This window comes from Mauremys mutica, chromosome 8 (assembly GCF_020497125.1).
Source record: "Mauremys mutica isolate MM-2020 ecotype Southern chromosome 8, ASM2049712v1, whole genome shotgun sequence".
NCBI classification, from domain to species: Eukaryota; Metazoa; Chordata; order Testudines; family Geoemydidae; genus Mauremys; species Mauremys mutica.
This window is the reverse complement of record NC_059079.1, coordinates 42016118-42030007: the sequence shown is the minus strand read 5'-3', so window position 1 is coordinate 42030007 and position 13890 is coordinate 42016118. Positions and strand designations below refer to the sequence as shown.

General features: G+C 35.4%; 1 protein-coding gene across 4 annotated transcripts in view; it reads right to left on the bottom strand.

Annotated features, from left to right (window-relative positions):
* NTNG1 (netrin G1) overlaps positions 1-13890 on the bottom strand; it is a 212354-nt gene that overhangs the window by 54625 nt on the left and 143839 nt on the right. For 2 of the 4 annotated variants that reach the window (XM_045027608.1, XM_045027609.1), the window contains exons 6-7: positions 6034-6099; positions 3911-3970 (exon numbers count right to left, since the gene is read on the bottom strand). The exons of 1 other annotated variant lie outside the window; for it this stretch is intronic. In XM_045027608.1, the coding sequence (XP_044883543.1) occupies positions 3911-3970; positions 6034-6099 (126 nt within the window). The remainder of the gene's footprint in view (positions 1-3910; positions 3971-6033; positions 6100-13890) is intronic. One more of the 4 variants, XM_045027610.1, reaches the window with a different exon arrangement.

Here is a 13890-nt window from a genome sequence, read left to right as displayed (position 1 = left end):
TTAAACTGCCATCTTGAGTCAATACCCAACCTATCTTTATACCGATGAGAAAACTTTTAGCATTTCAAAAATATAATGGAAAATTCTTCTGTTTGTGTAGAATAGGAAGAATGGTTACCATAGCCATCTAACATGTAGTGCCCACTTTAGCCACTATAATTGTATTGAAAAAATATAACAGGCATTGGAATTCTGTCTTTATTTATAAAACCAATTTATGGCTTGGGCACAAAAAAGTCATCCTAAACTTTTATTAGCAATTTTTTGTTGTTGTTGTTGTAACTAAGCATGACACATAAGGCTAAGATGTCTGTTCAGTTTGTCCTTAGCTTTTGTAATGACCTGCTAGCAACACAAGATTTTGAAGCAGTCCTGTACCCTTCTCTCTGGTCTGACAGAGACTCTGTGGTCTGCTATTGTGGCATAATTAGTTTCTGGGATGAGGACATCAAACATACTGAGTCTACAATCAAGCCAGCTGGCCAATCAATGAAGTCATATTGTAGGTGGATTTGGAAGAAATAATTTACCTTGCTTTGCCAACTTCCAACGAGCCGTTGTATAATAGCAGATCATTAGGTAATGAGAGTAAGGAATCTGATGGTACAATTGCTAACATCTATCAGTGAGCAGAGAGGAAGCTAATGAATGTGCTATGAATGACTGCAAAACTCACCCGTATGGCTCTGTGATGTAACCTTTCAATACAATAATATCATAAACTCTTACAAAGCTATGAAAAACAAAGCTGCATAAAAATTCATTAAATTGTTGTAAAAGAACTTGGTCCAAAATATAGTTTGGACTAAAGAAGCACATCCTGTAGTTATGGCTGACTCAGTTTTCTCTCCCTCTTTTTCACACACTCTCAGACAGACATATCATAGCAGGTGACTCCACGCACTTGTTCTTGTTTCATCAGTACTAAAGAAAAACTGAAACTGTGCCTTGTACTTAACCACACTAACATGGACCCTGACATTTCTATTACATGCGAGAAATAGCTTTGTGAGTTAAGGCTTCTCCTGTCAACCCAGCTACCGCCTTTCGGGGAGGTAGAATACCTACATCAATGGAAGAAGCTCTCCTGTTGGTGTAGATAGAATCTTCACGAAGTGTTCCAGTGCTGTATGTGTAGCCAAACCCTGATAGTTTACTACGTTACGGTTAGGTGAAGAACTGGGAACCTTGGCCATTAGACTGATAGTGTTACTTGATATAAATTAACCTCAGAGACAATCTAGTGTCTGATTAAGGGTCAGCTGTGGTGGAAAGAGAAAGAAATAACCACTGCTTCTTTATCATTTAATAAGATAATTGCTAATACATTAATGAGCATTCTGCCTTGGCTTGTAGCCATTGGGCTTGATTTTCATTTACACTAATTCCTTTTCACACTGCTCTGGTGCCCTAAAATGGGCTTACATTGTGAAAACGGTGTAAAGGAGTCTTCATGTAAATGAGGATCAGGTAATTTCTCCACTGGTAACATTAGGCCAGTTATCACAGCCCAGTAGAACATAGTACCTAGAATTGCATGCTACATCATACAAGCTGGGACAATAAAACAGGGTTGGCAGAATTCAGTTTTTGTTTTATGATATTTTTGGTGGATAATATCAATGTTTATTTTAAAGCATTGTTCATTTTTTTATCAATTTAAATGTTCATAGTTGGAAATTATGGGGATGAGTGTCAGACAATGGGAGGGTCAGACAATATCTATTTAACAGTAGTAGACATTGAGATTCCAAGAGTTAAAACTTTATATGCATTAAAACACAAATTGTCAAAATCACGTCAAAATATACAAAATAAATATCGTTACATCAAACTTTAATAAATTCTTAAGCAGCATTTTTCTTACTTTGCTTATCTGTATATTTCCATTGTTGATGGATTTTTTTTGTATGCGTGTACAGTGTCATTGAAGTTTACTGACATTTGGCAATAAAAATTAATCTATCCAGGGCTAAAGATAATGCATATTGCCACTGTTGCAGCTTTTTCACCTTTCTGGCATAGGAACAAGTGAGTCACCCTAACCCTTACACTGAAAGACCAGAGTATGACATTATTACCCTCTGATCAGTTTAGGCTTAAATACAACTTTAGTTTCTTAGACACACAGGTCTGTCTGGAAACCAAGGCAGAATTCCATCATAGGCAAAGCCGTTCAATCACTAATATAGAGGGGGAAAAGGTGGTAAAACCTAGGGTGCTGAAGCACTAACAAAAAAAAAAAAAAGAGACATGCTTACAATGTTGCCATATGCTGCTTTCAGTTTTGAGCACCACATGTCAGAAAAGACAGACAAATTGGAGAGAGTTTAAAGCTGAGTAACAATAAATGGTAAATGGTTTGGAAAATAAAATCTCAGAGGAAAGGTTAAGATAGGTGGGTATATTTAATGCAAAGAAAAGGAGCGCAGAGATAGTCGAGACCAGATTTGATAACAATCTCTCTGGATGAATCAGGAATTATCAAATCCCTTATCAAGATGCAAAGGGATGAACGAGAAGACCCATTAAAGGTGCTTTTCTATAAAAACAATCCCATCAATACTGTAATATCAAGATACAATTGCAGTTTAAAGGAAATGCATAAAATATCCACCATCAATCATTTTATTCTTCTCCGCTTCTAGTTTTAATACCTCTCATTCCGTTATGAGGAAATGCAGCTATGCAGTCACATGTGTGAAATGATACTGTCCTGTGCTATGGAGGCTAGCTCCAGCTCACGCTTGAAACATTCCCAGTGAAACTGTCACATGAACAGTTGTAGAGGTATATGGAAGATAATCATAATTTTTTTAAAAAGTCATTCCTTAGGTGATGCGTGAGACACCTGTTGCTTCCATATTTTAATTAACAGAATACAAGACTCTTTCAAGAAGAGAGAATTTAAAAAAAGTCTCATTTTTTCATTTCCTGACAGATCTCTCTCTCTCTTCCTCCACTACACACTAGCAAATTAGATTTTCATTATAACTTTAGAAATAAGCTGCTTCAGGTTCATAACAAACAGTATGGTTCATTATCAGTTTCATTGACTGGGTCAAACTTAATTCAGATTTTTGTTAAATAAACCTATGCCTTAGTAACTCATTTTTCATGAATAATGAGGTGTTGACAATGATAAATGAGAAAAAACAAAACACCTTTTATATGTACACCAGACAGATCAAATGATGAGGAAAAACAATGGAGGAAAAAGTTCTCAGATGGATTTCAGACTGTGAATGACAGATATTTAGCTGCAACTGCTTGTCTTTAAGTCATCAAGGCAATATTGCGATCCTTTCAAAATGCCAATATAATTCCTCCTATGTTTATATTAAAATCGTATCTGTTGAGATGTAATCCAATACATGCCTATAAATGAAGTTTGCACTATATTCACACACAATGGAGATGTATGGTACACTACCAGGGCAGCAGGAGACTTTTTTGAATATCGTATCATTACACCAGATGGTATTTGTTTTATTCTAGAGGATATGAACAAGAGATCATTTACGTATTGCCTGCCCTCAACTAATCCGTTTACATTTCCTCATTTACAGTCTATGTAAATTAGTGATAAAGATAATTGTTAGGCTAACATGTTAGTTTTCTAAACAACAACCTGGACTGCCATATTCTTACTCACATTTAATTCTTTCAAAAAACAAATGCTCCACTATTTTATATACAAGCAGAGATTCTATGAAGCATATTTATTCTGTTCTTCGCTATGGGTATGGCTTATGTTGTTTATGATACTTAATGCTTTTATTGCTGTCAATAAACATGCCTCACCAATAAACTGATAGGTAAACTACACAGATATTCCAGATTCATACAGTGCAATGTTCTCACAACACATAACACTAAGAAATCACTGTATGAATCCAAGAATTCCTACCTCTCTTGTGGTTTGCAACTTGAACAGAAGAAACAGTTGACAAAGCTAATTTGGGAGCAACTGGATAGGTTTAAAAACATGAACAATAAATTAGAAAGATATCATTTAGGAACAAATAAAAAAGCTTAAAAATGAATTACTTTAGTCACTACATTTTTAATTAGCTTTAAAAAATTCAACATAAGTGAGTATTTTTAAATTATTGTTTACTGTTCTGAAAGGGAAGGTGAATATTGAGGTGAAAATGGGTGAAACACTATCAATGATTAAGGTATTGGAAATGATTAAAGGTTTTAAAACAGGAAGGAGAGACGATTTTAATAGTCATATCTGCATTCTTATTTGGTTTTGGCTCAGATGTTATGCATGACCTAAGGAGTTTCTTCCCAAGTCCATAATTACTAACTATACAATATGCCTCATGGTCTGTATAGTTTTTATCAAATTTATGTACTGATGTTGTTCTAATTGTACTATAAAGAAAAGCATTATAAATAATGTACAGGTATAGGCAGCATTCTGTAATCAGGATGTGCATATATTATACTTCCAATACTTGACTCAAGGATCTTAATTCTGATAAATGTTAAACTTTTAACAATATGCTCCAAACAAGTAATCTGACCACAAAATAGTTGAAGTTTTTTGTGCTTTGTGTTCTCTCCTAACATGTAAAAGCTAAAGAAAAACTTTTAGTGTGTGGGAACAATGCATAATCTTGTACTGCTCAAGATGCCTTGTGAAGTGATGTTAATCACTTGCAGTATAATTTGTTAAACTATGAAATCCATTAGAAATGCTAAGTGTCATTTTGTTGAGGATGTTTTGATTGAAAATGCATATGAAAATGCATATATGAAAATAACAAACTAAACTTTGCTGCTAATCCTTAAAGAAAGCAGAAGAGCAGAAATCAATTTGTTTTTCTTTAAGGAACACATGCAGAAACTTGGAAAATATAACATGGACTAGCTGATTAAGACAATTCTATTTGTTAGTAACCTATGTGTATCTAGGGCAGTCTCAGTTTCATCACCACGATCAAGGACTAATACTGTAGTCCTTACAATATAACTCCCCAACAAATTGCTAATGTATTTTGTTTAGCTTAACAGCTATTTCCTGGATCTTCCTCTCGCTCATTTCCTCCTCCTCCATCTGTATTCATTAGAGTTTAAAAAGAACATCCTGTGCATAACCATGGCAAGCTGCAGGGCAGAGTTCTGCAATTCTGGTGGGAGGGCGTAGGGGAAGTTGGGGAGAGCAAGGGGATTTCATGTTAAATAATGAACGGGTTTACATCTGATTGTCAAAATTTGTATCATAAAAGCCAGTACGAACACAAATTCAAATGGAAAAGCATTTTACTTTATATTTTATTACTCTTAAAAATCACTCTATCCCTTTCTGCAGTAATCATCATGCCACAGTCTGTCACTGTAATTTTTTGTGTCTCATTGGAATTCAGATGCAGAATTATTGCACTAGGGATTTCAGAGAGATTTCTGTCAATGCTAGAGAAAATGTAACTTATAGAGCACAAAGAAGAATACTTATAAACATCTCTTCTGTGACCTGACCTGCTTAAAAAAAAATGGAGGAAAACCCAAATTCTGAAAATACTGTATATAAGATTGTTAAAACAAATTCCAGGAGACTATGGTCCAGCTGTATTGGACTATGCAGCTGAGCTCTGAATACGAATGGGAATAACATTCAGTGAAAGAGAGACATTAAGAAATGGGTTTGATGTAGACAATGGAAATCTCTGGCACTCAAAAGTCTTGAAACTTTCTCATAAAGCAAATGGTGAGGTCTATACAATTCCAGGCTTCTCCAGAGACTCACTTTAAATTTAATCTATGAAATTGCTTACACTTTTGGTAGCTTCTTTTCCATACTTTATGCAGTAGTGTTTCTAGTCCAGAATCTATATATTAGAAGAAGCCTTTTTCATGTAAAATTTCATTTACGCTAATTCTCAATAGATTGGTTCTGACAATACCATTACTTAGTACCAAGAGAAAAAGGAGCTGGATTATTATTATTTTGTGCCAACATGTGGGATTTTATTAAAGCAATTTAAGTAACTTTCGACCAGTAGGAATTTTACAGAATCCTACCTTGATTTGGTTTAGAAACCTCAAGGGAAGAAATATTCGGCCATATCCTATCAAACTTTGGTGGATCTGCATGCATCAGGAAAAATCATGATTTGTTATTTACATACGTGATATTGTTCTAAACAGAGAAGTGTATGGACAAAAACATAAACCACAAACATCTGCTACTGGACTTGTCTATGATGCACTTGAACAATACGTTACTCCCACATTGAACAAGAACGAGCAATTGATGATTCCCAAAACACTGAATGGACATTAAATACTGTATATAGCAATTTATCTTTCAGGATTTTAAATATTAACTGCAGTGTTAAGAATATATACTGGAAAGATATGTATATTTCTAACACTAATCCCAAACCAGGAACCTTTCTGTTCATGCTATTATTTTAAACCTAGCGTCCAGAGATAAAATGACAATATCATACAAATTCCATAATTTCTTACCATAACATCTCATTTTAAGGACTTTACATCTACAAATACTTATATAAAGAGAAGCTTCTGCTATCAGCAAGTTATATTTACTAGGGGAGTGGGTTATTTTGTTCTTTCTTTTGTGTATTGTATCTCTTTCCTATTTCCCCGTCAATATCTTTTATAGCTTGATTTCTTTTAAATAAATAGGGAAATTAATTTTTTCTTAAAAAAATTAGATAAAGGGAAAGATTTCTGAATTAGTTGGGTAGGTTCCCAAACCACAGATTTTCCAATAAAAGATGAATCCCCCTTCTCTTCATCAGATGCACCAGTTCACACATATAGAAAGTGCATGGCAGCAGCCAATGGGAAAGAGAGCACACATGAATAAAAGGTATCAAAAATGTGTATTTGTAGAAGCAGAGAGATCACCATAGCACTTGATGAAAGAGTGGCTAGAATTGTATGCACCCGTGAGATAGCTTCCCTTTTTTTTAGAGTACTGACATTTATGGCTCTGATAAAGGATCACCAAAAGTAAGTCGACAAATTACTTTATTTGGTCTTGTGTTTGAATAACTGAGGATTGATCTAAAGATGTTAAGGGACTGTGAATATAGCCTCTGTATGTAACACACGCACACACATACACACACAAAGTGAGGTCTGAATAAAGAGAATAGGAATCTCCTAGCTGTCTTACCTATTGCACTGATAGGATCTGATCCTTTTACTCTCCTAGCCACTGTGTAATAATACATCAAAAATCTTTGAGACACACTAAAGTTATGTCTAGCAGAATGGCTCTCTTATGGGCACATACCCTCCAAAAATCAGAATAGTAAGGTGGCCATCAGCTGAAATGGCCTAGGCTTTATCAGCAATAACATCATACACAACACTTTCAAAAGACAAACTTAAACTCCCAAATTCATAACTTTGCTAGATACTAAAAATCATGGACTGAATAGAGACACTGGATTTATGGGTTACTACAATGCTCTCTCTATCCCACTAACGACCCCCCTCCCAGCTGCTTTCCCCCCTTCCCTTCCTCCCTATGATGGAGGACTGTTAAAGGGCCACTTTACCTTAAATGGCCCCTTGAAAGCTAAACAATCTGTTCCACCTTGTTTTTAGCTGTGACACGAGTACCTTTCCCAGACTTGAAGAAGAGCTCTGCCTAAGCTCAAAAACCTCTCTCCCCAACAGAAGTTGGTCTAATTAAAGATATTACTTTACCCACCTTGTCTCCCTAAAGCTCTGTAATACATTTCAGACCAGCCCTACTGAGAATCTGTCACTAACTAAAATATATGCCTTATCACAGTAATCAGAGCAATTTCTACTTTGAGACCTATATTTTCAGTCTCTTGTCTGAATGAGACTACTAGTCACATGACTAGTGATATCAACCAATTTACAGTTCTCTCAGCAATATTGCTGATAGCAGTACAGGATGTTTTCACTCAAGTGCTGTAGATTATATTATGAAAGCTTGTTTCAGAAAACCTATTTAAGCTATGGGCCCCATATAGGGGATGAACCAGGATAGAAAGTACAACTTGACCTTTCAAATTTATTTACAGTAAGATGAGTTTGCCAAGGGGACACACAAGAAAGTGATAAATGTGTGTTGATATTATAACTGATTGAAGTAATTTTGAACATTTTTGTGCCTGGAGGTTACTCAGTATTCAGACAGATACACCTTATGTGTACAAGTAAATATAAACCTTCTGGACCTTGGTAATGTAGCTAGTGCACTGACCAGTTTAGTTTTTCTACTTAGAATTTTTCCTTCTCTTCTAGGAAAGTATCCTTTGACTACTCCATGATGTGTAGAAGGTTTATTTCGTTACCTCCCTGTCTATTGGTGGAATTTGTCATCACCACGATTTTCAATTTCTCAAGAAGAGCCTTTGTTCTCATCTCTGAAACCCAATGTTTTATTTTCTGGGTACTATTTTTATTGCTCTATCAAAACTTCCATGTGAGACTCACCTCACAAAGAATATAGACTGTCCTCCTTATTATTTGGTACAGACCCTTAACATCCACAGGTTAAAGGTTTGTGTTGTCTGGGCTTGAGTGTGTTAGGGCTGTATTCAATGATGTGAACGTGATATTATTTTATGTATGTTTAAAAATATAGATGTTAATGCTAGAAATTAAGCTTTTAAGCCTACAGGAGCCTTCTATTATGTATTTTATTGTGTCTGTGGCTTTATGCAGTAGGAGCACATTCCTGTAATTACATATTTTCCTGTGCAGTTAGGTTCTCTCTTACCTCAGTTGTAGAAGAGTTTATGAGTCATCAAAGGAGCCCATTGCAGGCATACTGTAAAAGCTAGATACTGGAACAGATTAGTCAGCCTCTGAACAGCCACCAGTCAGAATCTTTTAATAGGTTATTTAATAGCCAGTCATTCATTTACAGCAATTTTGTGAAAATCTTTTTTTCCCCTGAGTTACTAATAGGCAGGCCTTGTCTACATGGGGCAATTGACTGGGATAGATATATTCCAGTATAGCTCTCCATGTGGCACTTTAAATCTGGAAGAAAAATCACATTGTTACGAAAGAATTACTTTGTGGTTAAATAATTTATCCAGAATACAGTGACTTTTATTTCAGAATAGTGTGTCCACATAGAGGCTATTTCAGAATAGTTCATTCTACAATAGCTATCCCTGTGTCAATTTTCCTGTATAGACAAGACCTAACAGTAACAGTTCTGAGAACACAGGAGGAGCAAAGTTTAGCTTAAGAGGAAAGCTATGGAATTGTGATCCCAGAAAGTACATTTTGAATATATCTTTTTAAAAATGTAAGTACTTTACGCACATTTAAGTGTAGAGGAATATGAGACGTAGCTTAGCAGACAATCCATTTTAAACATTACTTGAAAAAAATTCTGTACAGCTGGTTAATCCATCTAGGTACAGACAGGGCATTGTTGCAACATCTTGCTCAGGTAGTAAGGAGAAAACTATTGTATGATGCTTAACAAGTGTATAATCATTTACTCATGGACTTAAAGGCCAGTAGGAACTTTACCTATTGCTTTTCTTTTCACGGGATTCTTTTATAACGTTAGAACAATCTGTAGTGCTAAAGGAACGGAGGGAATGTGTATCAAAAGGCCATTGGAAATCAGAATTTGGACCAACTGGCACAGTATGGTCTTAATTTGGAGGGTTTATGTGAAATGAGTTTATAGTTTCAGCCCAATTCCAACTGGATGGGCTGGAACACAAAAACCACTGCCACAGTTAGCAAAAATTAAGCATCTCCCTTATTGGCTGTTTCAAGTGGCCAAACACTGAGTTGACCTGGGGATTAAACTGTGCTCTCAATCCAAGGTGCTGTCCTTCCAGAGCAACGTTGAGGAACGTTGTTGATGGAGTGTGTGGAAGAGGATATTACTTCTCCATGTGCTATGCATGTTCTTTGCCTAACCAGAGTATTTGTCTCCTAAGCTATTAATATTACACAAAGATTGCATTTGCTTACAATTATTAATAAAAATAATTAATAAAAAGTAGTCTTGAGTTTAGTTCACTCTGAAGGTTGACAGGGGCCACTTGAATGACCAAGTGATCATTTGATTGGTACATAATAGCAGTGACATAAATGTCTGAGAAATTTAGAATTTTGTGATTGGGGAAAATTTGTTTTAAAGTCTCAGCTTTTAAACCACTTTTATTTAAAAAGTAAGAAAAGCATGAAGGCTTAAAAAAATCACGATCCAATTTCATTTAAACCATGCCAAGTTGAAGTAAAGCTTCATTTAGGCTTGGCCCTGCTATTGTCTTCTTAGACTGTAAGTTGAGTTAAAGGCATGTCTCTTATAGTGTGTATGTCGAGTGCCTTGCACAAAGGGGCCCTGCTCTCACTTGGAGCCTCTGAGTGCTACTGTAATACAAATAATTAATATATGAAACTATATGTCACTCCTATTTAAATCAGTGGAAGATTTGTATATGAATTGCTGGCATAAATGGCTATAATTAGATCAGGTGATGTTTTAACACCACTCTCGGGGAGTAAACTATGACAAGCACAACAGTATTTCCCCCTCATTGTATTTCTTATTAGGGTGATGCCTACCTCATGCAATAAGCTTACCTTAGGATGAAATCAGCTTTTTCTCACAGGTTAATAGAATACCATAGAATAACACCGAGCAAAAAAAGAAGAATTGTTACAAAATTTAGTCTAAATCTCCCTCATTTTAGAAATTCAAAAATTTAAAATTAAAAAATGTTAACCAATGTTAGCTGGACTGTTTTTTGGGGGGCAATGTAGGACATCTCATACCTGTTCCTTAGACGGATGAAAATTCTGCATTAAAGTGGAGATGGAGTTGTTTTATTTGGCCTGGAAGCTCCTCAGCCATAACAGCTTTTACAAGTGTTGGAAGAATTTGAATTGAATTAGTGGCTTGGGTGTCCAGCTATTCACTCACAGAAAGAGAGCACTCTTCTGCAGAAGTGGTTTCAATGGGCCCCGATGATCCTGTGGTGGAAAGTTTTCATAAATCAGAAAAAATCCACTGTTTCTAACCATCAGACTGTCTGTGTCTCTCAAACTCAACAGGCTTGATGGCATTTTCTAGTTATCTAAAGGAAAGTAGTAAAAAGAATACATAGTAGATCCAAATACTTCATAGAGGAGGAGAGCTCTGAATCTTTTCCTATGGAATAGAGTTATTTTGGTCTATTACTGAACTGGTGAAATTGGCTGTTAAGTGTTGAAGACCTGGAGTATCAGACTGTGGTGCAGAAGATCTCTCTCTCTCTCTCACTCTCTCACTCTGTAATCAGGATCTGATTAAAAGTCAGAGAGATGATTTGGAAAGTTCAGTCTTCTACACTCTATGGAATTCACTGAATATTGTTAGGAAGGAGGAGGAAGAGGTGGAGGTGGGGAAAGAAGGGTGGAGAAAAAATTCATATTCTTTTAGTCATTTTAGCTATACATTTTTCTGTGGCTTTGCAATAAGAACAGCCAGCACTGCACAGCTGTTGTGGCACAGATTAAATGCTTGCTGACATTCTCATACTTTCTCCAGTGTCTCATCATTTGATTGCTTTTACCTCATTAACAATTAAACTGAAGACAGCAGTGCAGTTCCTATAGTGTAGTCAGTTAAAATAGTGCTGCAAAAAGAATCTTTCTGACATGGTAACTTTGAAATTAGCTGGAGGTGATAAAGGTTGCACCTTCAAAAATGGTTAATGTGAAAAATAGTGAAGTGCCATTGGCTGTGTCTACTGGTGGCTAAAGCCATGCTGTTCAGATGTGTTATGCTGGTGGATCTGGTGAAAATACTTTTTTTTTTTTTGCCCCCAATGAAAACTTTTGTAGTTTACCTGTCACAATGTTGCAGCAAATACATTCTCCTAAACTACGGTCACCCCACATGGGAATTTTCTCTTCCAAGGTTAAGTGGTTGTTAAGTTCCCTTGCTTATTCAATTTCAGGAAGTGCTGTAGGTTGTTCAAATGCGAAATAGATTTGTGATGAGACTTACTGAAGAAATGGTATAAAAGACTCCCAAATTCTTTTCACATGGGACATAAAGGTTTTCCTCCAGATCTGGAGTTCAGATTAATGCTCTACTTGCACAATGAATTTTTTATATTCTAGAAAACCTATTTAGTTAAAGAGCAATTCAAATTAAACTTATTTTTGTGATTTAGAAGTATTAAAACAAAGGCAGAGGGAGTGTGGGGACAAATACTGCAGCTTCCTTGATGTTATGACTATGATGATTAATAATAATGCTTGGCTAAGAAGATGATTAACCTTGTTATTTTATTCACAATTCACATTTGTATCAAACAAAACCTAAATCAGAATATGTTGTTGCTGTGTCAAAACCAACGTCTGTATAATATCAAGCCAGTTTCAAATGTCTTCAAGGAGAAAAACATCTGAGAAGTCTCTTGACAGGGTGATGGATTTCTGGGGGAAACTTTTTCTTTATGCACTAATAGATCGATTCAAATAATAATAGAGAGAGATTAATAAACAAAGGCGAAATTCTGCACTTCATTATGGACGTTGAATTTCCTACTTAAGTTAATGGGAATTGCATGTGTCTATTCAGGACTAGAACCTGGCTCTACAGAAAGGGCTCGATCATGCAACCACTAAAGTTAATGACAAAACCTCTTACTGACTTCAGTGGTGCATTATATCAGGACCATAATATTTACAGTGATGTAAATAATGGGAGAACTGGAACTCAACTGTTTGTTAGCAAAAACCTTGGGTAACATCCAAATTTGTATAAGCATATCTGAGACCACTTAAAAAAAAGTGTTCATCCTGACACTGTTGGAAGCCTGACAAACACCCCGCTGATATTTTAAGGTTAAGAAAGCAACGCATGAAAGTCATGTCAGTACAATCTTTTTACTTTTGTGTCTTGAATTGGTTATTATTCCAAGAGAGATTTCTGTTTATTTGAAATTGGCAATTAGAAAAACAAAAAAACAAAACAAAACAAAACATAAAAAGTCATTTGATTATCTTGATTGCATCTTGCATTTCAATATATGGTCTGTCGCTAAACTCTGACTCATCTGCCACCAGCAGGCTTCAGAGGTGATAATCACCCACACAAAGCTATTTGCACATCATGTCAATCCTATCCCATGTCTAATTATACTCTTTATAACAAACTGTTTAGCATAATTAGTGAAATTATGCTCTACAGGAATAAGGACAGAAATTATCTGATAGAAGATTAAAGTTTTTTAAAGTCAGGCATACAGGTACAAGCTAATAACTTTGCTATTTGGTCACAATAAAATACATTTTGATATATTTGCCTACATACAATTATTGTTTAAAGTAAGTCAGAGTAACTTTTTGGATAATATTTACAAATTGGAGGAAGGTATAACTGATCATAAAAGCTTACATAATTATGAAATGGTTTTGGGATTCATAAATTGCTAACAATCTCACCAATATTTTTCCAGCCACGGCTGAAAAATGCTGTAAAGACCAGCACTGGAATCAAGTATGCTGGAAATTATCAAAGAACCTATTACTCAATTGATAGACAACAGCAGGTACAAATGACCTTAATGGGAAAGCTCTTTTTTTTTTTTTTGGTAGATGATCAGAAAGGATGTTTACTTAATGACCACTCTTTCTTTGTGTTTAAACTTTAATGATGTGCTGCTTTAATATGAGATGCTTTGAGATCAAAGAGAACACAGTATTATACATATATGTACACAAAGATAAATATATACATTGTTGATTTTTCTTTGGACATGCTTTGATCATAAAAGTCTTATGGGTGTTACATGAACATCTGTTGCAGTGACATTTTCTTTGTATGCTGGCAGTTTTGTGTTCATTTTTTCTGTATTAAACTGGGAAAAGCTTGAAGCACACAAAAGCCAATAC